Consider the following 24929-nt stretch of genomic DNA (forward strand, 5'->3'; position numbering starts at 1 on the left):
ATAATATAAGTATTTCTATAAAAATAAATGAATATTTTTATAATCTTTAAATATAATATCACTTGGTTTGAGAGGGGGGGGAGGTGATCACCCCCATCACCCCTTCCTGGATACTTCAGTACTTAGCGACTACTTATGGGTGAATATTGTGCTATTAAGGTAGCATTAATGCAATAAAATACGTGTAGGTGGCGAAAATATGCAAAAATTGATTTTGGGCCACCACTGTGGCTTTGGGGCGCAAATACCGTAAAATGTGCATAGGTCATAATTTGTAGGTTACACTGTGTTGTTTTATTTTACATAAGTACTTTATCAATAAAACAAACAGATGACGAAAAAGAAAACAAAAACTGGAGCCCGCCAAAGCATATATGAGGTTTACTGCGCCACTGTGCCGTAACGGTTGCTTATACGAAAAAAATGAATAGGACCTAATTTTTAGAGTAAATAGTGGTCTTTATTCGTGTAAAACTTTTGCTTAAAAATAATGCATAGGTAATGAGAAAATCGTAAAAACATCCTCGCCAAGGGATAGGGGTAGTTTTTGCAGTATATTTTCAAGGATAGGGGTGGTTTCCGCAGGGATGTTGCAATAACCATATATATTTTTGAAAAGCACTATTGATGAAGCATATACCCATATGGATCAAAAAGCAAAAAACAAAAAAAAATTTCAACCCCCCATTTTATTTATTTTTTTTTTGGCTGCAGGGGTTGCAGTAGGAAATCGCTTTTGGTGTCCATGCATGGGTAATAATAACGTGCACAAAATGATATATGAAGCATATTAATAGAGGGCATTGTGTGCGAATGATTCCAAGAAAATCACTTTATTTATTAATTCTTCTTTTTTTGGGGTGGTTCCGGGGAAAAAATGGGGGTGCATTATACAAATTTGTAAATAGCACCAGTACATGGGTAATCGTTGAAAGTCTTTAAACTCTAGCATAAACGGTTCAGATGGTATAAAAAGGGGTTTTTTAAAATATAACACCCTGTAATTAAAAAAAGGGCAATTACCCTTAAGTGAAACCTATACCAAAAAATCAATCAATTATTTGCGAATAATTGCGGTTAGATTTCTTCTTAATTTACGTTACAGTTAGGCAAAAATATATTTTTTTTAAAACATCTTTTTTAAAAACTTGTCAAATTTGGGGCGCTACCCCCGCTAAACGGTGGATGATAGACATATGCTGTTGAAAACAAATCGTAGAAAATATAGTCCTCTTTATATTTCTATAAAAGAAATTTTTTGTAAAAGGTACAGGAAGGGCTACGTTCCGCAAAAACCACAAATTACCCCCTTTAAAGGGGTGAAAAGGGGGATTCCGGGGCGAAATTTTTTCAGAAAAAGTTAGTCCTATAATAAGCACCCCTTAATACACCATAAAAAAAATTAAACCGGACTTGTGTCCATTTTGCAAGGTTCAACCTCTGTTTCCTACACTAACTTGAAACTCGAGTAGACATGGAAGATGAAATGGGTATGATCTACGTAGAAGAGAATAGAGTAGAAGCTCCAACCATAGAGGAAGTTCTCGAAGCCATTAAGGCCCAGAAAAACAATAAAGCTCCGGGAGTTGACGAAATACCAGCAGAACTATATAAGGTAGGTGGCGACCACCTAGCAAGTCACATCCACGCACTCATCAAAGACGTATGGCAAGAAGAGAAAATACTCGACGACTGGAAGAAAAGTATAGTATGCCCGATCTATAAAAAAGGAGACAAACTCCAATGCAAAAACTACCGTGGAATCTCTCTACTATGTACAGCATATAAAGTCCTCACGTATATTATAAACCAGCGGCTCCAACCACTAGCAGAAAATATTATTGGAGAATATCAGCCGGGCTTCCGACAGGGAAGATCCACACTGGATCAAATATTTACGGTCAAACAGATCTTGAGCAAAGCATGGGAACTTCAAACAGGCATACGACTCAATCAAAAGGAACAAACTATACTATATTGGCTGAATTGGCAATACCACACAAGCTAATAAGACTCATTAAAGCCACAGTGGATGAAACTCAGGCATGTGTACGAATACAAAACCACCGGACAGACTTTTTCAACATTTCGCAGGGACTAAAGCAGGGAGATGGGCTGGCCCCAACATTGTTTAACCTGGCACTGGAGTATGCGGTTAGGCAAATGCAAACTGGACGAGGAAATCTACTGACCAACCGAACGGTTCAACTGGCCGCTTATGCTGATGATATTAATATTATGAGTAGAACATCAACAGGAGCACAGAAAACATATGCAGAGTTAAAAACACAAACAAAAATGCTAGGTCTGGAAATTAACACAGAAAAAACAAAGATAATGACTCAGACGAGAAGAAATATAGTCCCAGAAAACATTATACATGAAGATGACATTGAAACGGTTGAAAAGTTTACATACCTGGGAGTAGAAATATATGCCGACGGATCAGAAGATGGAGAAATACGGAAGAGAATAACGCAGGCAAACAGAGCTTATTTTGCCCTCTCCCATATAGTTCGGTCTAAAAGTGTCCACCGAAATACAAAGATGAGAATCTATAAAACCCTAATTCGACCAATAACATGCTATGGCAGTGAAGCCTGGGTCCTGAAAGAAACATCCAAAAACAAACTCGACACATTCAAAAGGAAAGTACTTAGGAGAATACTAGGACCTGTGAGGGAAAACGGAATCTTCAGAAGTCGATACAACAACGAGCTTTATCAACTTTATAAGGAAACGCCCCTGTTAGACTTCATTAGAATACAAAGATTGCAGTGGGCCGGACATGTGATAAGAATGGGAGAGGATAGGCTACCAAAACGAGCACTGAATGCTAGAATGCAAGGAAAGAGACCGGTTGGGAAGCCACGAAAGCGCTGGGAAGACACAGTAAACAGCGACGCACAAGCCCTCTTAGGAGTCTGTGTATGGAGAAGAGCAGCCACAGACAGGCAAGGGTGGAGGCAAAAAATAAAGGAGGCCAAGACTCAATTTGGGCTGTAGTGCCGTAGAAGAAGAAGAATCTACCTATTGACTTCTTGAACGTCCATGTAGGCTACGCCATGTGTAGGTACAATCTGCGTGAGTGGTGCTGAAAAGACGTGTTTGTAATTTCAAGATGATGCTCTACACTCTACATAGAACTCCATAAGACGGCCACCCCTCAAATTTCTCTACCCCAATCCATTGCTGCCCAGTATTACTTCAATACATAATATTGTTGTTAGATGACCCTACTTTGGCGCTAAAATCTCCTAGGATTGGCACCATTCTGCAGTATATACAAAGTGGGCCAAAGAAAACAGTCCACCTCGATATTTGGCAGTATTAATTAGATTTTAAGGAAATGAAGAAACAGGTCGATTTTTGATCTAAGGGGGACACATTTTTACTGTACATACATCTGTCATTTGTCAACCCCCTCCCTTTCATTTCCCCCACCCCTTATTTTTAAATAGGGAATAGGGATCGTGTGCTACCTCATTTGAAAGGTTATTCAATTATCTATTGAGTAATATTAATATTGACATAATTATTTATACAGGGTGTCCAAGAAAAATTATTTTGAATTAAATTAATTGACACAAAAAGAAGAATGTATGCAATTTATTTAACTCAAAATACATTCTATTACTAACAAAAAACAGAAAAATGTTTATTTGACAAATAAATATTGTTTTTCGCTTAAATTCAATATTCAACCTACCAAGAGGCAGATGGGTGGCAGCTTGAACATTGAAATTAAGCGAAAAACAATGTTTATTTATCAAAAAACATTTATTTCTGTTTTGTGACAGCAGTAGAATGTATTTTTAATTAAATAAATTACATACATTCTTCTTTTTGTGTCAATTAATTTAATTAAAATATTTTTTTCTTGGACATCCTCTATAAACAATTATGTTAATGTTTATATTACTGAATAGGGAATTGAATAACCTTTTAAATGAGCTAGTACACGACCCCTATTCCCTATTTAAAAATAAGAGGTGGGGAAGTGGAAGGGAGGGGGTTGACAAATGTATATACCGTAAAAATGTGTCCCTCTTGGATCAAAAATCGACCTGTTCCGTCATTTCCTTAAAATCTAATAAATACTGCCAAATGTCGAGGTGGACTGATTTCTTTGGCTTACTCTGTATAAAAAAAAAGCATCGTGGAAAATGTCCCAAAATGAAGAAAGGGGAAGGAAATTAGTGCTGACTACTGGAAAAATATTTCAGGATAAAGGATTTGTTATTTTACAACCAGCCTCATCAACTACAATGTTATTCAAAATTTTAGGATATTAGAAATTCTATAAATATCATTTAAAATTAGAAAGATACGCCCCTGGTGTATAAAATATAGTAGGTATTCCAATTAATACTAATTATTTTGTCTTCAAATCGACTTGCTACAACGAGGATGTATGTACTTAATTGCTCTAGATATGAACTAAAAAAAATAAGTTGATATACCTAGTACATACTTTTTTAATTTGTTGTTATATTGTATTTGTTAAAAAGTGTAATGGAATTGATTTCAAAGGTAAGTTATTTTTTAAAGGAAAAGTTTTAACTTGATGTAAAATATTTTAGATACTTTGTTTTGAAGTAAAGTGGATGTAATTTTAATATTAGGAATATTTGTTATCGATTTCCTTTGATAGAAATGAAAAAGATAAGTTACTGAAATATCGTCTGTTTTTTGCGTTTTTACTGCCTCTAAAAACAATTTTAATTTTATAGTCACTAGGTATTTGATTCTAAGTCGTTTTATTAAAAATAGTGATTTTTTATAAAGTTTAAAACTAGTAGTTCAGAACTTGATAGCGGAAAAACTTATATTGTATTCTATAAAAACACAATATTTTTTCTTATTTAAAATATTTATTCCTTAATTATGTTAGCGTTCTGCCAGATGCTGAGAATGTTTTGTCCAAAATTAATAGCGTTTTGTTCTTTTCTTCTATTATAATAGTCTATTCTTTTACTTTTTTATTTGTTCACTGCAACCATAGGTGTTATTAGCGACATAAAATAGAATACATATACAAGTAATGTTATAGTAACTATATAAACCAGTCTCTTTTAAATAACCTATTTTATTTTTAACATTCACATTTTCTGCTAAGAATTCTTCTATCTATATCTTTCCAATTACATCATCCCATCAATGTCTTGCTCTCCCCTTTTTTTGGTTTTTCTATATTTTTGCTTACCACACTCTTCTAACTAATAGTATGGTTTCATCCGGTGTAAATGACCCCACCAGTTCGTTCCTATTTTACTTTTCTTTATTTTATTTTTACCTTTTCTTTGGTGCGAATTTTTCGGTAAATCTGTATTTGTGTTGGTTTTTTTAATCAGGTACACTTTTTCTACTGCCTATTTGCTATAATTTCATTTTCAAATCAGTGGCTCAACTCAGCGGCGGATCTACGGATGGAGGGGTTAATGGGGAAATCCTCAACAAGGTCCTAAATAAAGAAAACAATTGTTGATTCAACCCAATAAACCCGTTAGGAAAATTAAGGGAACTTAACGCATATAAGTTATTATTTCTGTCTTTTATGTAGTTCGGGTATGTACAGGTTTAGGTCTTTTGGTTGGTGTTTCATTGGAAGTCCCCCCAAGGAAAGTTCCCTCCAAGGCAAATGTCTAGATGCGCCACTGGCCTCAACTGTTATTTTCTGTAGCTCATTTTGACCTCTTCTCTTTTTGTTTCTTCTATACTGTTGCTCTTTGTGAGTTTTTGTATTCCTGGTTATTATCTTCTACTTTTCTTCTTCTTCTACTTTATAAATAGGCTCATTGCTTATTTTACTTCGATTTTTAGCCTCAATCTCAATTGACATTGTCTCACCAGCTTTTCCTCGGTCGTTCCAATGATCTTCCTTTTGGCGATTTGTCTCTTGCTATTCGTACTATTCTATTTTCTGTCATCCTTTCTATGTGTTGATTCCATTTTATTTTTCTTGTTTTGGTCCACATGTTTATCCACAGAGAACGCCAGTTCTCACCAGTGGCGCACAACACCCCTACAAGCGACACTATATACACACGAAATTTTCGATTTTCTAAACCTGACTGAATTGAAAATTGGGCAAAATCCCATCTTAAAGTATATGAAAAGACTCGTTCATCCATATGTTACATCTCCATTTTGGTCCAAGGGTGTGGATTTTACGACCCTTCCCATTTAGAGTCTGTTTTTCGTTCTCGTCCCCAAAACTCCCAAAAATTTCAAAAAATTGAGCCCGACCTTTGCGGCTTCTGATAGCACAGATTATTACCTTTCCAACGCATGTTTAATTTCGAAAATCGGTTATACCATTCAAAAGTTATCGCGCTCAGAATTATGACTCAATTTTTATTTAAAAAATGGAAAATGTTTGTGGATATGTTTGTATGTATGTATGTATGTTTGTATGTGTGCGGAAAAGTTACACCGATCTGAATTTTTTTTTCTGTGTTTCAAGAGGGTGTAAGGGCCGATTCAGAACCGGTCTAATTTTTGACTTCTGACTACTCGTAAGCCAGCTAGAGGACTGGGTAGATACAAAATAGCATATTTTTTGGGCGTATATATCTTATGTTCAAGGAGAGACAGGAAAACCGCAAATACACCAAATCAATAAGGCTGAGTTAAGCTTTCAAATGGTGCTTAAGCGATGAACCTGAGACATACACACTGCTCACCATAGCCGAAAAACTGAAAAATTAAACTTTGAAAATTTTGGTTTTTCGACCATTACTCAAAATTTCAACCTACGAATTGCGCTAATAACTGAGCGTTTGTAGAAAGTCTCTAGACGCATCTAACGGTGTATACCTAATATCTGGGAAAATTCGAATTTTTAAGTTATAGGCTTCATAAGTATGATTCAATCTATTTCTTACGGAAAAAAAGGTTTTTCAAGCTCAATAATTCCTGTAATACGTTCAGTTATCATAGTTAATCTTGGATGCATCAGATACTACTTGTCAATACGTTTCAAACTCATGTTTATTGATCAAAATCAGTTAAGCTGTTCAGAAGTTATAGAGCTCCAAACGTATAATTAGTTCAGGAACTGAAACTTTTCACTTCGCAATTTTTACAGAATGGATCGATTTGCTTGAAAATTTGACAATAAGTAGTGGAAAGTCTAAGGATCAAAATCTATATGATGCCGAAAGACGTCTTTACGATGGGGTGGTTGCCACCCCATCTTGGGGGTGGAAATTTTTTATTATATTTTGACCGCAAATGTTGGTAAAAATATTAATTGTAAGCAAACAATATGTTATTCGTTTTTTTGATAAAATTAATAGTTTTCGATTTATTGGTTATTGAAAGTGTTAGTTTTATATCGAAAAAATCAATGGTATTAATCAGTTTTCTGCTAATAACTCAAAAAGTTTTTGTTTTATCAAAACAACTTTACTTAACGAATATATACCTTATAAAAGAGAAAAAAGTTTTTTTTTAATTTTCTTTAAGACCAATAATAGCAGTAATCGAGCTGTACTTTATTACATGTTAGCTTGTCTTCGTCAAATATTAAATATTATATTTTCAAAGTCAAAAGACGGAAAATATATGCATTTTTCGAGGATACTTTTTAGAAACTAATTTTAACTGCTTAAAAACATTTATGTTCAAAAATAAAAAATAAAGTCTGTAGCTTAAAAATTAAGTGACTAATAATGAACAGAATGCCAGTCCCTATTTTTTTAGTCAAAAAGTTATTGGAAACAACCCCCTAATTACCACCCTAATTAAAATTAGTCATCGACCTTATTCCGTATTTTTTATTTATGTATTTTTAATAGATTACAGAAGTTTGACCGGCTTAAAACAATTAGTTTTTAAAAAAAATGGAGTTAAAAGCGAATAACGAATTTTTGTAGTTTGATAAAACATGCCATTTTCTTCAGAATAGAAAGATTAGCATCAGAGATACTAAAAAATGTTTACATATGAAAATGCAGCTTGTTTAATTAAGTTCTTAAAAACTGAAAAACTAAACTTTGAAAATTTTGGGTTTTCGACAATTACTCAAAATTTCAACCTACAAATTGCGCCAATAATTGATCGTTTGTAGAAGGACTCTAGACGAATCTAACGGTGTTTACCTTATATCCGGGAAAATTCGAATCTTTAAGTTATATGCTTCATAAATATGATCAAATTTTTTTTCCTATGGGAAAAAACGGGGTTTTAATCTCAATAATTCCTGTAATAGCTTTAGTTTTCATACTTGACCTTAGATGCATCAGATACTACTTATCAATACGTTTCGATCATGTTTAGTGATCAAAATCGGTTAAGCCGTTTAGAAGTTATTAAGCTACAAAAGTATAATCCAAAAAACGATTATTCCCGAAATGGTTTATGTAGTTGTAGTGGTTACGACGCTAAATTTGATCTGCAACGGGCAATCCGAGTTAATTTACAGGCCATCCCAATATTTTTATTCAATCTATTTCGACTAGAAAACAATCTAGTGTACATTCGATGGACACTAGATCATTTGGCAGCTAATGCGACAAAGGTGACCATTTATAAAACTTAACGTGTAATCGAGAAAAATTGCATTCAACTTCATATATTTAATTTGTAAAAAACTTGAAAAACTCCTGATACAAGAATAAAAAACCGCTAGACGCCGTAAAAATGAGTGGCGCATACAATATTCCAGCTACAAAAGATCTGATATGAAAATTACGTGGCGCGAAAATGTATTTCATTTTGATGCAAAACAAAATTCTAGTTTTATTTTAAAATATTTTTCCATAATATTTGCTAAATTTGAAGTAAACGCGCCACAAAAGAGTTTCAAAATTCAAACTGTATCAAAGTTACTCTTTTGTGGCGCGTTTACTTCAAATTTAGCAAATATTATGGAAAAATCTTTTAAAATAAAACTAGAATTTTGTTTTGCATCAAAATGAAATACATTTTCGCGCCACGTAATTTTCATATCAGATCTTTTGTAGCTGGAATATTGTATGCGCCACTCATTTTTACGGCGTTTAGCGGTTTTTTATTCTTGTTTCTTCTATACCACATCTCGCTCGCATTTCCTCACTTCTTACTCTCTCTCTCTTAGAGTTTGGTTTGTTATTTTTCGTAAGACTTTCATTTCTGCTGTTTCCAGCAGTCTTTGTGTTTTCGCCGTATCTGCTCTTGTTTCCGCTGTGTAGGTACGTCTATCGGTTTTATTGTTGATTTATATATCCTGGTTTTCGTTTCCATTGTGAGGTATTTGTTTCTCCAGATTGTGTTGTTGAGACATCCTGCTGCTCTGTTCGCCATGTTCACTTGTTTTTGTACTTCTTCCACTTTTTCGTAGCTTGACAGTTTTATTCCCAAGTATTCCGTTTCCATCACTTGTTCTATTATTTTGTTACTTACGACCAGTTTACATCGTCTCGGTTCCGCTGATATTACTTGCGATTTAGTTTTCTCTATTAAGATCACCATGTTATATTATTAGCCCGATCAGGGAACGCAAAATTTTACGAAAACCTCCAAAAAAATAAAGGAAGGATGAAAATTTGGCAATAGGTAGTTGAAATTGTCTATTATTATATAAGAAAAAGTTTACAATTCCACATCCCCTCCATTTTACAAAAATTGGGAAATACGGGGAGAAAAATATGTTCTCGTGATTGAAAAATATACGTTCAAAATAAGTCCGGAATTGGATAAAATGACTAATTCTAAGTAACTTTTGTTCTATAGAGTTTTTTTACTAAGTCAATACTTTTCGAGTTATTTGCGAGTGAATGTGTTCATTTTTAACCAAAAAAAATGTTCTTGGACGGTTTTTCGGAGATAACTGAAAAAGTAAGTATTTTAGCGAAAACAATATTCTTAGTAAAAATATAGCTTATAAAAAATTGAAAAAAAAAATGGTGTATGCGTGACGTCTGCAGACACAGTAGAAGCAGAGTTGCAGCTAATGAAATGTAGGTTCTTCTTCGTCAAATTCCAAATCGAATATTTCAGTGTGAAATAACCAAAAACGGAGCACTTTTCGAGGAAAATTAGTTACAACTTTTTTAAAGTGTTTAAGAAAAGGTTTATTTTTGTTTTTTTAAAAAACTTCTAACATTAAAAGTAAGCGAGTTACGCTCAAAATATTGTTGGTCCCTTTTATTTTTTGGTACAAAAAATGGCGAAAATCACCCCTTAATTAGCTTCTCAAATAAAATTAATCGTTACCGCTTTACAACTTACTTTACTTATGTATTGTTTATACTATCTATAAGTTTCATTGGTTCAAAGTGCTCAGTTTTGAAAAAAATTGGGTTTAAAATAAAACATTTTTTTTTATTTTGAAAAAAAATCATAATTGTTTATGGAATTAACTTAAAAACAATTAGACCAGTAAGGATCTGCGAAAAAACGTCTATTTTTGGATGTGAGAGGTGGCATTCGGATATTTGCAGATAAAGTTAGGTGACACCTTCAGTAATAATAATTGACTTATGCTCCTTCTCAAATATGCCCGGAACATTAATAAAAAAATTAAAATATTTAAAAATGTCGAAAAACCTTTTTTGTAATATAGCAATAAATACAAAATAAGGGGACAAAATAAGTCTGTTGTTATTCAATATTTTTTAACCACTTTGGTGGCACTTAGAACCTTAGTAATTCGCTTAGGACATTCTTTGTAACATACTTAAATCGTGTACCAAATTTCATTAAAATCGACCTAATAAATTTTGCATAATAAATTTGCAATCTAAATGTTTTTAAAAAAGTTCAAATTTTGTAAAATCTTTCTGAACAAAAAGTAGAACATTTAGAAGTTGGCTAATTTTTTTTACATATAAAGAGGTGCTCTACCTATCTAATACACTTTACAGAATTAAAATCGGATTATTTAAGGGGCCTCAGCAATGTTTTAAATTTATAAACAATTTTTTGGCTTATAAACAAATAGCTTTGTTTTTAATTTAAACTTTCAAATTAAACTTAAAATTTGACTTAAACTTTCAAATGCTGTCAGCAGAATTGTTATTTTATTTTTTTCTCAATTTTTTGAAAGTTCCACCGCGTTTATCTCGAAAACTATGCATCGTACGAAAAAACTTGTAAGAACATTTTTTGCTTAGAATTACCCAAGAAATAAAAAAAATGTTTTATTTTGCGAAAAATCGATGTTATGTAATTCATTATGTATTTATAACAATCTTATCGACATCCGGATCAACTGTTACCCAAAAAATTCGTGTTATACGGGTCAAAATACATAAAAAAAACTTAAGTAAGTCCATCTAAATAAAGGAGTCCGTAGCACCCTCTCCTGGCCACAGCACTAATTTGTTTATAAGCCAAAAAATTGTTTATAACTTTAAAACATTGCTGAGGCTGCTTAAATAATCCGATTTCAATTCTGTAAAGTGCATTAGATAGGTGGAGTACTTCCTTATATGTAAAAAAATTGACAAATCTTTGTATGTTCTAGTTTTTGTTGTGCAAGATTTTAAAAAATTTTAATTTTTTAAAAGAAGTTTAGATTGCAAAATTATTATGCAAAATCTAGTAAGTCAATTTTAATGAAATTTTGTGTACGGTTTTAGCACATAACAAAAATATTCTAAGCGCATTAGGAAGGTTCCAAGTATAACCTAAGTGATGGAAAATCATTGAATAAGGACAGGCCTGTTTTGCCCCCTTATTTTATATTTATTGCTATTTTGAAGCAAGGGTGATAAATTAAGACATTTTTAACCAATCGCATCTGATAGAAAATTTAATTATCTTTGTTTTATTTCGATACGACTTTGTTCTAAAATGAATAGTTTTCAAGTTATAAGCAAAAAAAGTAGAAAAAAAAACGAAATTTTTTAAAATTTTTAAATATTTTATTTTTTTTATTAATGTTCCGGGAATATTTGAGAAGGAACATAATTCAATTATTATTAACGAAGTTATCACCTAACTTTATCCGCAAAAATCTGAATGCCACCTCTCATTCACCTAAAAACAGATCCTTAGGCTACGGCTCCACGGGCGAGAAATTGACGCTAGCAGTAGCCGTAAAACGAACTTAAGGTTCCGCGGAACGGAATAGGAATAGCCGAACTGAACCGACTACGCACAAGTCCTGTAGTCGGTACAGTTCGGCTATTCCTATTCCGTTCCGCGGAACCTTAAGTTCGTTTTACGGCTACTGCTAGCGTCAATTTCTCGCCCGTGGAGCCGTAGCCTTACTGGTCTAAATTAGGAATACCAAAAATCTCAAAGAGTAATAAAATGTACGTTTTGCTTTTCTGAATATTTTTGATTTTTTGTTTTCTTGTTAGACAAAAATTGGTTATGCTATGGCTGTTCAAAATTTGCCTAAACTCTAATTAGTTACTCGGTCAAGCCATTTTAACTACAGCTTTTTCAAAACGAAGCACTTTGAACCCATGAAACTTACAGATCATATAAATAATACATAGACAAAGTAACTTGCGAAGTGGTAATGTTAAAATTTATATGTGATGCTAATTAGGGGGTGATTTTCGCGATTTTTTTACCAAAAAATAAAAGGGACCAACAATATTTTTAGCGTAATTCACTTACTTTTAATATTACAAGTTAAAAAAAAAAAACAAAAGTAAACCTTTTTTTAAACACTTTAAAAAAGTTAAAATGAATTTTCCCCTAAAAGTGCTCCGTTTTTGGGTTATTTCACATTGAAATGTTCGATTTGGAATTTGACGAAGAAGAACCTACTTTTCATTAGCTGCAACTCTGCTTCTACTGGGTCTACAGACCTCATGTATACACCATTTTTTTCATTTTTTTATGGGCTATATTTTTGCTAAGAATATTTTTTTTGCTAAAATACTTACTTTTTGATTTATCTCCAAAAAACCGTCCAAAAACATGTTTTATTTTGTTAATCATGAACATATTCACTTGCAAATAACTCAAAAAGTATTGACTTGAAAAAACTCTATAGAAGAAAAGTTGTTTAGAATTAGTCATTTTATTCAATTCCGGTCTTATTTTGAATGTATTCTTTTCATCTTCGAGAGGGGGCATTCCCCTCCATTCTTTTTAAATGGAGGGGATGTAGAATTGTAAATTTTTTGTTATATAATAATAGACAATTTCAACTACCTATTCCCAAATTTTCATCCTTCCTTTATTTTTTTTGGGGTCAGATTGTTCTTTGATCGGGCTATATATGATAGTCCAAGTAATAAAGCTTAAAGTAGGACAAAACCTCGCAATTTTTACAGAATGGATCGATTTGCTTGAACATTTGAGAATAAGTAGTGGATAATCCAAGGATCAAAATCTATACGATGCCGAAAGGCGCTTTTACCATGGGGGTGGTTGCCACCTGATCTCGGCGGTGGAAATTTTTTATTATATTTTGACCGCAAAAGTTGATAAAAACATTCATTCTAAGCAAAAAGTGTTCTATACATTTTTTTGATAAAATTGATAGTTTTAGATTTATTCGCTATCGAAAGTGTTAGTTTTATTTCGAAAAAATCAATGTTTTTAATAAGTTTTATGCAAATAACTCCAAAAGTTTTCGGTTTATCAAAACAACTTTATTTAACAATAGTGTACCTTTCAAAAAAATAAACAAAACCGTCTTTTTTAATTTTCTTTAAGACCAATAGTAATCGAGCTATATTTTATTATATGTTAGCTCTTCATGATCAAATGCTAAATATTGTAGTTTTAAAGTCAAAGGACGGGAAAACTGTGCATTTTTCGAGGATAATTTGTTCAAACTAATTTAATGTATTTAAAAATATCTATCTCCAGAAATAAAAAAAAGTCTATCTCAAAAATTAAGTTACTTATCGGAAGCAACCTGCTAATCACCACCCTAATCAAAAATTAGTTATTGACCTTAATTAGTCTTCTTTATTTATGAATTATTAATAGTTTATAGAAGTTTGACCGGCTTAGAATGATTAGTTTTTAAAAAAATGGAGTTAAAAGCGAATGACGAATTTTTGTAGTTTGGAAAAATGACCTTATCTTCAGAATAGAAAGATTAGCATCAGAGATACGAAAAAATTTTTCAATATGAAATTGTAGCTTATTAAATTCCCAAGAACCTGGTTTGCAAAAATTTTTTCTACGGCAAAAATTGAGTGAGCGATTGACAATTAAAACTTGTAATAACATGCAAAAACCACCTTTACCAACCCTTCCAAAGCCACCTTCTTTGCGACTAATGATTTTAAAAAGATTTAATATTAATAGGCTTATAGATCTTGTTAAAATCTACAAAATTCTTTTTTACCAAACTTTCTAAGATAAAAAATAAAAAAGTAACGGTTAAAATATCAATATATTTTTTTTGAAAAAAAAAAAGAAATCCAATTGGAAGAATAATAATGTATGTTAGCGGTGTTTTTAGTCATTGATTTTATTCATTCTTCTTTATTTATGAATTATTAATAGATTCTAGAAGTTTGATTGGCTTAGAATGATTAGTTTTTAAAAAACTGGAGTTAAAAGCGAATAACGAATTTTTGTAGTTTGATAAAAAATGCCATTTTCTTCAGAATAGAAAGATTAGCATCAGAGATACGAAAAAATGTTTAAATATGAAATTGTAGGTTATTTAATTCCCAAGAACTTGGTTTGAAAAAAAATTTTCTACGGCAAAAATTGAGTGAATCGTAAATGAGTATTATCGAAAAACATTGATTTTTTTTTTATATAAAACTAACACTTTCGATAGCGAATAAATCGAAACTATAATATCAAAAAAAATGTATAGAACATTTTTTGCTTAGAATGAATGTTTTCATCAACTTTTGCAGTCAAAATATAATAAAAAATTTCCACCCCTGAGATGAGGTGGCAATCACCCCCATGATAAAAGCGCCTTTCGGCATCATATAGATTTTAATCCTTGGATTATCCACTGTTTATTCTCAAATTTTCAAGCAAATCGATCCATTCTGTAAAAATTGCGAGGTGAAAAGCTTCGGTTCCTGGACTATGAAGCGCCGTGTCTTCGAATTCTTGAATTAATCTTTGTAGGTCATCTTCGTTTTCGGCTGTTATTATTGGCGTCATCTGCGAGCAGAATATTTTTATTTCCTTTCCCCCATTCTATATCCTCTTCTTTTTTTAACTTTCTTTATGATTTCAATCTTCTACTTTTGTAATGTATAAAATAGCAAATTGTATTGTATTTAATCAGGAATTTTTTCAGGACAATTTGGAACATATTAATAATAATTACTGGGAGACTTACCCATACATTAGGGTATCTACTCCAATATTGAAAAGAAAAGTGAAACTAGTGGATACTGATTCACAATATATAAAATTTTGCGAACATCTACACGAACCTCCTATAAAAACAATCGTAAGAGGCCTTCAGGCCCATAAATCAGATCTAACAGCAGGTCATATAATTTTAAATAGGCAGAAATCAAAAATAAACTCGGAAGAAAACGAAATAAAAAAATCCTATGAAGATAATAATTCAATAAACATTTATTTAAAATCTGATGTAGTTGAAATTATTATCAATCCCACCGCCAATAGTACTGAAAAGGAGACCGTTAGTATTCACGAAAAGTTAAAAGACATGATACAAGGTGAGATATTTGCAAATAGATCAAAATATTCAAGAAAATGGAGGAAAATTATTGACAACAGCAAAAGTAAATGGCTGAGAATCTTGGATATTTTTAGAAAAGAAAAATCAGTATCCACTTTGGTGCAGTACCAAAACAAAGGAAGATATTTCAAATACGCCGACGAAATTTGTTTTTGAATAGGTAAATATTAATTTTAATATAGTTTTTAATGTGTTATGGTACCTATGTTTCTTGTTCGATATCCTTTAGAAATGACATACAAAAATTATAAAGGTAAGTTTAGAAGAAATTATTTGTATGGTACTTTCCATGTCAAATCACACAGACAAAAACTTGAGGATCTCCGATTTGCCTGAAACTTGGAGTATAGCTTCAGCGTAACATAAAAGTAAGCCATTTAAGCCCGAACAGTTGTTTTATTCCCTTGAGTGTTTTAAATACTATATTTAGCGATTTTACAGTCATATTTTTTCATTTCGTTCAACTCCCAAAATACATATCCTTCGATTTGGCTGAAAATTTGCCCACAGATAGCCAAAATAATACAGGACTTTTAAGTGGTTAAAAGCAGATTTTTTATTATTTTACAATAAAAAAAAGTTACACTTGCTCATTAGTTTTAATGTGCATCATTCCCATTGCATTTATTATATTTTCCATTCTTTTATTTGTACCTACTTCTCTGAGCCATACAGTGAGCAGCTTTCCACTATTGTCTTAAATATTGGACAGCTTGTATATTAGTGCACCCTAATATCTATGTGCGTATTTCGGCATTGGATCCGAGCTTAACATGTAACACCGTTGCCATATCCTCTATTTTTTCATACTATGACATAATATAAAGTTGCATTTCAAAAATATGTAGTTTTGAAACACCAATTAAGTAAAGTTTTTATGTTGTTGTTTTCACCAATTTTGAAAAAACGTAAAAACGTTGAATTATCCACGTCCGTCCGTCTGTCTATCTGTAAACTCAACTCCTCCGTCATTATACCAGGTAAAATAACAAATGAGGTGTCAAAGGAAAGCTATTAATCTAAGGATGGTACTAAAGGTGAGAAATTTGACCTAGGCTGTCTGTCCGTCCAACCGCGAATTTAACTCCTCCGTCATTATATCAGGTAGAATGACGAATGAGTTGTCGAATGAGAGCTTATAATCCAAGGATGGTACTAAAGGTGAGACATTTGACCTAGGCTGCCTGTCCGTCCGTCCGAACGCGAATATAACTCCTTCGTCACTATACCAGATAGAATGACAAATGAGGTATCAAATGAAAGCTTATAATCCAAGGATGGTACTAATGGTAAGAAATTTGACCTAAACTGTCTGTCCGTCTGACCTAGGACTTCCGGTTTTATTATATTATTCGACATTATTATATTTATATTTTATTATATTTTATTATCCGACGCGCCAAGACGAGAACAAATATATACTTCCGGACTTATGACTGTCTGTCCGTCCGTCCGCGGATACAACTCCTCCATTATTAATATTGACAGATTTTCCTCCATTCTCACTAATGGTGAGAAATTTGACCTAAACTGTCTGTCCGTCTGACCTAGGACTTCCGGTTTTATTATATTATTCGACTTTATTATATTTATATTTTATTATATTTTATTATCCGACGCGCCAAGACGAGAACAAATATATACTTCCGGACTTATGACTGTCTGTCCGTCCGTCCGCGAATACAACTCCTCCATTATTAATATTGACAGATTAATGGACGGACAGACAGCCTACAAATTTCTCACCTTTAGTACCATCCTTGGATTATAAGCTTTCATTTGACATCTCATTTGTCATTCTACCTGGTATAATGACGGAGGAGTTATATTCGTGGTCGGACGGACAGATGGTCAAATTTATCACCTTTAGTACCATCCTTGGATTATAAGCTTTCATTCGACCTGGTATAATGACGGAGGAGTTGTGTTTACGGACAGACAGACAGACGGACGAACGGACGGACGGACAGACGGACGTGGATAATTCAAAGTTTTCACATTTTTTCAAAATTGGGTTAAATTTCAACGTTCTTATAAAATTATTCTATTATTCTTGTAGGTACATTTAACATTTATTGAAATTATGCAATAAACAAAAAAGTATGGCAACACTGTGACGCACAAGCATAAGATTCAGATGTATGTTACATAGGGTGCACTAATGTACAAGCTGTTCTAAATATTTGGTGTTTAGATTTACCTGTAATATTGTCGCTCCATGTAATCGAGTGTAAATATCGTGTTATTGTCTTTCCCTTCTTTATTTTATTTATTCTTCTTCTTATTCTTCTTTTGGCATCATAACCCTGGATGGGTCTTTGCCTTTCTGGCCTTGTCCTTCCATTTAGATCTCTCTTGTGCCCTTCTCCTCCATTGTCTTATATTCATGTTTTCAGGTCGTCTTCCACATCATCCGATCATCTCGTTCTGAACATTCCTTTTTTTCGGCTTCCTACCGGCTTCCATTGTAATATTTTCTTAGTCGTTTTTGTATTTTCTTGTCGCTGAACATGACCCAGCCATGAGTCTTTGACTTTTCACAAATCTTACAATATCATACCCTTCATTCAGTTCGTTAACCTCGTCGTTTCTCCTGATTCTCCATGTGCCGTCTTCCTCTTCCACCGGGCCATATCCTTTTCTCAGTATCTTTCTCTCGAATGTCCTGACTTGGGCTTTGCCTTTTTTCATCATTATCCAGGTTTCACAACCATAGGTTTCAATGTTCTGTAGATAGTCATTTTGGTTCTTTTGTCTAATAATTTCGATATCAATTTTTTATTAGCATAGTATGTACGATTTCCACTAGAAATACGTGCATTAATTTTGCTACTAACGAATTCTTCTGATTGATTGTTTCGTTTATTTTAAGCCCTCTTTTTTGTGCTTCAGGATCAATTTCCTTGAACGTTTCCATTAGTCGTGTCTTGCTTCTACTAATAATAGCGGCATCGTCTGCATATGCAGTAATTTGTACTGTTTTGATATTTATATGGCCGGTTACATTGGTTTTTCTAATGACTACCTCAAGAACTAGGTTGAACAACATGGTTGAAAGTGCGTCTCCCTGTCTCACCCCCATGTTGATTTCAAACAGGGAAGACAGTTCTCCATCCACTCTAACTGCGGCTTTTGAACCCTGTAACGTCATTTTTATGAGGCTGATATATCTTTTTGATATTCCTAGATTACGGAGGTCTTCCAGCATTTTGTCTCTTTTCACACCATCAAAAGCTTGTTTAAAGTCTATATATGTACCTACATATTATATAGTTCTATGTCGTAGTCATCAGCTTTTTCTTGTATCGTCCTTAGTATGAATATGTTGTCTGTAATGCAGTGGCGGCTCGTGACAATTTCAGTTAGTGGGGCCTGGGCCGCATATAAATTTGACGAAATTACAATAAGAAAAATGAAGAATGAAAAACATGGCTCAAAAAATATATATATACAGATACTGTATTGAACTGACCCAATAACACTCACACACACACATACTCGTACAACCCCAGCTTCGAGAGATATGTGTGTTCCAATGGAACAGTGGGACCCACATGTCCGAAGATCAAACCGGTCACACTCCGTAATGAAGTGGTACCTATCTGACCCTCAAGCTATACTACCACGTCTCCCCATCGAAGGACATATCAAATGGGGAGGCTTTGTGCTGAACGTTACTTTGGATGCCCTAAGTAATGGGATATCCTCTTATTACTTTATGTGGTTAAGCCACCTGACTTTATGGATACCTATAAAAGTTTTCCTCCATATTAATGACTTAGTTGTCGTTCGAATTACAACAATACTTAAAAACAAGTGTTTGACCAGTGCATACTCCCAATTCTTACATAGGCATGCCAAACATGGATCTTGATCAAAGCAAACATTGATAAAATAATGAAAACACAAAGAGCCATGGAAAGAGCAATGTTAGGAGTAAAATACAGACGAAAAGCAAAACAACTGGGTAAGAAATAAAGCAAAAGTCAAAGACGCAGGACAACATATTATAGCCAGGCTAAAATGGAGCTTCGCAGGTCATAACGCCAGACAAACGGACAATAGGTGGAATACCACGATACAACAATGGAGACCATGGGCAGGAAAGAAAGCAAGAGGACGCCCCTAGATGAGATGGGGAGATGACATTAAAAAGATAGGAGGAACGCACTGGAAACAGAAGCACTAAACAGAAACGAATGGAGGAAACTGGGGGAAGCCTAGGTTCAAAATTGGACGAATTAAAGGGCAAAAGAAGAACGAATGACTTAGTTTATTTATTACTTAATCTTTTATTTATTTATTACACCTAATCGTTTAATTTCATTATTTTCCTCTATCCCTAACGTATAAAAAGAACTTTGTAATAAATAGTCTACTTTGTTCATTTTAAATTACCGTTATCACACCGAAACAACGTATTAACTACACAGAAGAGCCACACAAAACGGGCCCCTAAACATCTTATACGGCCTGCCTAGGATTATTGACAACAGCGAAGAGCATGCAATGCAATACAGCCGGTACCTACGTGACTGCAACGACTAGTCAAAGAAATAATACTGTTTGAAGCAAGGGCCAGGGTAAACGGGCCCATCGGACGGTTCTATGCGGCCAATGCAGCGCATGGTGACAATTAATAGAGAAGACTTCTACTTAGTACGGTGCGTGATTGTGCAATATATTATTTTTATATCACGAGAAAAAACTATATGCATGAGCAAATAAATTATTTAATACATATTTATATAAAATATTATACAATAGAATCGTAACTAAAAATTTACATATATTACATATTTTTTGGTGGAGCCCGGCCCCTCTGGCCCCTAAGGACGCTCCGCCACTGCTGTAATGGTTGTCTGTTGTCTATTTGGTCTAAATCCATTTTGATAATCACCAATTAAATTTTATATTATTTATTATTTCCGTTTAATCTGATCCTGTATTTGTTAAAGTTACCCCCAAGTACATATTTATATTCATTTGTTTGTTTTATTGAGTTGTTATTTACCTCCAGGTCTTCTGCGGTATCTCCAATGTACCATGTATTGCATTTTATCATAATTAATTTCCAGATCCCAGCTTACAAATTCTTCTTCCAGCTTTTTTTATCATGTACAGAATGTCATCTTTCTCTTCTGCTAAAATTATTTGATCATCGGCAAACAAAAGGCTATGGATGCAGTGTTTGTCAATTTTTACTCCCATCTGTCCCCATGTCTTGTTCCAGTTTTTTAGTGTTTTATCAACAGGATGTTTAATTTTTAATTAAATATAAGAAACTGACGGAAGCACTAAAATCGGCAACATTGCGGTATACTATAATTGTATTTTAAATTGCTAAAGATGTTCAAAATTTGTCTACTCGTTCCGATAGTAATAGTATGTTATTTATCAATTTTTCTCTTTTCTCAATTATTAGTTTTTATTGCATAGTATACAGGGTACAGGGTGTAACAAAAATACAGGTCATAAATTTAATCACATATTTTGGGACCAAAATAGTTCGATTGAACCTAACTTACCTTAGTACAAATGTGCACAGGAAAAAAATTACAGCCCTTTGAAGTTACAAAATGAAAATCGATTTTTTCCAATATATCGAAAACCATTAGAGATTTTTTATTAAAAATGGACATGTAACATTTTTATGGCAGTAGCATCTTAAAAAAATTATAGTGAAATTTGCAAACCCCTTAACAAATTTTATGGGGGTTTTGTTCCTTTAAACCCCCCGCCCCCCAACTTTTGTGTACGTTCCAATTAAATTATTATTGTGGTACCATTAATTAAACACGATGTTTTTAAAAGTTTTTTGCCTCTTAGTACTTTTTCGAAAAGTCAGTTTTTATCGAGATATTTTGAATATTTTTTTGTCAAATCCACCACATATTTGTATATGGATAAGTACGATTATGGAGACTTGCTAATAATATGAAAATTTATTTATAATTTACATTTTTAGGTATATTTTGAACCATATTAAAAAAGAAGCCACATCTCGATAAAAGGTGCCTTATCGAAAAAATACAAAGAGACAAAAAAGTTTTAAAAACACTGTGTTTAACTAATGGTACCGCAGAAATTGTTTAATTCGAATGTACAAAAATATTTGGAGGGTTTAAAAGAACCAAACCCCCATAAAATTTTTATGTAAACATATTTAAAAAGAAGCCGTAACTCGATAAAAACTGTTCTATCGAAAAAATACTCAGATGAAAAAAGTTTTAGAAATATTGAGTTTAACTAATGGCATCACAACAATAATTTTATTGGAACGTACACAAAAGTTTGGTGGGGGTTAAAGGGAACAAAACCCCATAAAATTTTTATGAGGTGCACAAATTTCACTATAATTTTTCTTTAAGATGTTCCTGCCATAAGAATGCCGCATGTCCATTTTCAATAAAAAATCTCTAATAGTTTTCGATATATTCGAAAAAATCGGTTTTCGTTTTGTAACTTCAAAGGGTTGTAACTTTTTTATGCGCATATTTGTATTAGGTAAGGTAAATTCATTCGAACTATTTTTGGTCCCAGAATATATTTAATTTATGACCTGTATTTTTGTTACACCCTGTATATAAATTACTGTAATCACTGAATACATAGTGAAAAAATAATATTAGTAATTTAAGCGATTACGCAAGTAACGATTATCCAAGAATATTAAAAAGCTAAACGAAATAGCTGATGGATTTTGCTGATGAAATAATTGATACTCCGCCGTCGGCAACTAATATAACTATAATACACTTGCTAAATGTTTACGTATAGCTTGCAGTGTTGCCATTTAAAGAGTGTATATCTAATTAAAAGCTAAACAGTCTGTATATAAAGTTTATAAGGTTGGTGGCTGTTGATGTAGTAGTACATTATTTCACGGTTTTTGCTGTAAATGTTTAAGAACCGCTTGGATTGACATAAAATTTGGCATACGCATAGCTAACATGTCAAAGAAAAAAAGTGATATGGTGCCGATGTGTGCTTTTGCCCTGGGGGGTGAGTTTCACCCCATCTCGGGGGTGAAAAAATATATGTACGAGATAAGTCCCGAAATGGATAAACTGACTAATTTTAAGCAACTTTTGTTCTATAGAGGTTTTTCACCAAATCAATATTTTTCGAGTTATTTGCAAGTGAATATGTTAATTTTTCAACAAAATAACCACGTTTTTAGACGGTTTTTCGCAAATAACTCAAAACGTAAGCATTTTGTCGAAAAAAATATTCTTAGCAAAACTACAGCCTATCAAAAAGTGAAAAAAACAGTGTATATATTAGGTCTCTATACCTAGTAAAAGCAGAGTTACAGCTAATGGAAAATAGGTTCATATTCGAAAAATTCCAAATAGAATAATTCAATGTGAAATATCCAAATAATGAAGCATTCTTGGGGAAAACACATTACAACTTTTTTTAAAAAGTGTTTAAAAAATGTTTTATTTTTGTTTTTATAAAAACAATTTCTAGCATCAAATGTAAGCAAGTTACGCTTAAAATAAAGTTGGTCCCTTTTGTTTTGGCAAAAAAAAATCAGGAAGATCACCCCAATTAGCAACTTAAATGAAATTAATCGTAACCGCTTCACCAGTTACTTTACTTATGTTGTGTTTATATGATCTGTAAGTTTCATCGATTCAAAGTGTTTATTTTTGAAAAAATTTGGTTTTAAAATAAAATTTTTAAAAAATTTAATTTTGAAAAAAATGCTTTTTTTCAAAATAACTTAAAAATTGTTAGAGATACCAAAAATCTTAAACAATAAAAAAGTCAGCTTTACTTTTCTGAATATTTTGTATTTTTTTGTTTTTCTGTAAGACAAAAATTGGATAAGATTCGGTGTTTCTAAATTTGCATACACTCGAGATAAGTGACTCGTTCAAGCCCTTTTAACTATAGCTCTTTCAAAAATAAGGACTTTGAACCGATGAAACTTACAGATCATATGATCAATACGTACGCGAGTAAAAAACTTGTGAAGTGGTAACAATTAAGTTCATTTGAAATGCTAATTAGGGGGTGATCTTCCCGATTTCTTACCAAAAAAAGGGACCAACTTTATTTTGAGCGTAACTTGTTTACTTTTGATGCTAAATTTTTTTTTAAATAAACATAAGCATTTTTTAAACACTTTAAAAAAGTTAAAATGAGTTTTTCCAAAAAAGGGCTTCGTTTTTTGGTTATGGCAAGTTAAAGTATTCGATTTGGAATTTGACGAATATGAACCTATTTTTCATTAGCTATAACATAACTATGCTTCTACTAGGTATAGTGACCTAATATATACACCGTTTTTTTCACTTTTTACGTGCTATATTTTTGATAAGAATTTCTTTCTCGATCAAATACTTACTTTTTGAGTTATTTGCGAAAAACCGTCTGAAAACGTGGTTATTTTGTAGAAAAATTAACATATTCACTCGCAAATAACTCGAAAAGTATTATTTTGGTGAAAAAACTTTATAGAACAAAAGTTGCTTAAAATTAGTCATTTTATTCATTTCCGGACTTATTTCGAACATATATTTTTCACTCCCAAAAGGGGGTGAAACTCACCCCTAGGGCAAAAGCACACATCGGCACAATATCACTTTTTTTCTTTGACTTGTTAGCTATGTGTATGCCAAATTTCATGTCAATCCAAGCGGTTCTTTAAAATTTAGAGTTTTTGCAATATTTTACCTTTAAAGAACGTACTGTACATAACTCAATATTTTGTCGATCCGTCGACATTTTTTCTCTTTAACTTTTTATTAACTGCCAAAGATGGGTCAAAATAAGATGAATAGTTTTGAATTAATCCATCTCTAGATATTCGATCGTATCTCATTTTTGTATCCTCTTTACTTTTGTTGCAGATGAACTGATTGAAAAGTGGCGTAGAAAAATTGTGCTGGACGTGATTTATCTACTATTTATTCTATCTACTTGAACGAATACTTAGGGAAAATGTTATTCATCCCACTGTTTTAAAAATGAGCAATCAACATTTCTGAGATGGTGATTAAGATCAAATGTAATTTTATTGCAAAGTAGTTGTTTTTTAAAAGTAGACAAAATTCAATGTGAACTTTTGTTCAATAAAAACTTTATTTATTTATTAGTCATTATTAATATTCTTTAGTCGAACCATAATTTAATATTGTTGTGAAGCTATTTTCTTGTGGCATCTTAATACAATTTACAATAATTTTTACTGGGAACTGGGACAAGTTAAAAATGGTGGAGATATTGAACACAAACGGTTCCACTTTAAATTCAAGATGACGGCTAACGCGGCGGCAGAATACCGCAAAAGATGGAAAACACATTAAGTTATAAGATAAAAAGAAAT

General features: G+C 32.6%; 1 protein-coding gene across 1 annotated transcript; it reads left to right on the plus strand.

Annotated features, from left to right (window-relative positions):
• The first annotated feature begins 4382 nt into the window (after window positions 1-4382).
• LOC114340473 (uncharacterized) lies at window positions 4383-24693 on the plus strand. The gene is made up of 3 exons (XM_050659516.1): window positions 4383-4533; window positions 15176-15749; window positions 24454-24693. Exons 1-2 carry the CDS (start codon window positions 4516-4518, stop codon window positions 15743-15745), a joined length of 588 nt encoding a protein of 195 aa, XP_050515473.1. The 5' UTR covers window positions 4383-4515; the 3' UTR covers window positions 15746-15749; window positions 24454-24693.
• Window positions 24694-24929: the final 236 nt, after the last annotated feature.

The sequence above is a fragment of the Diabrotica virgifera genome, chromosome 8 (assembly GCF_917563875.1).
Source record: "Diabrotica virgifera virgifera chromosome 8, PGI_DIABVI_V3a".
In the NCBI taxonomy this organism is placed as follows: Eukaryota; Metazoa; Arthropoda; class Insecta; order Coleoptera; family Chrysomelidae; genus Diabrotica; species Diabrotica virgifera.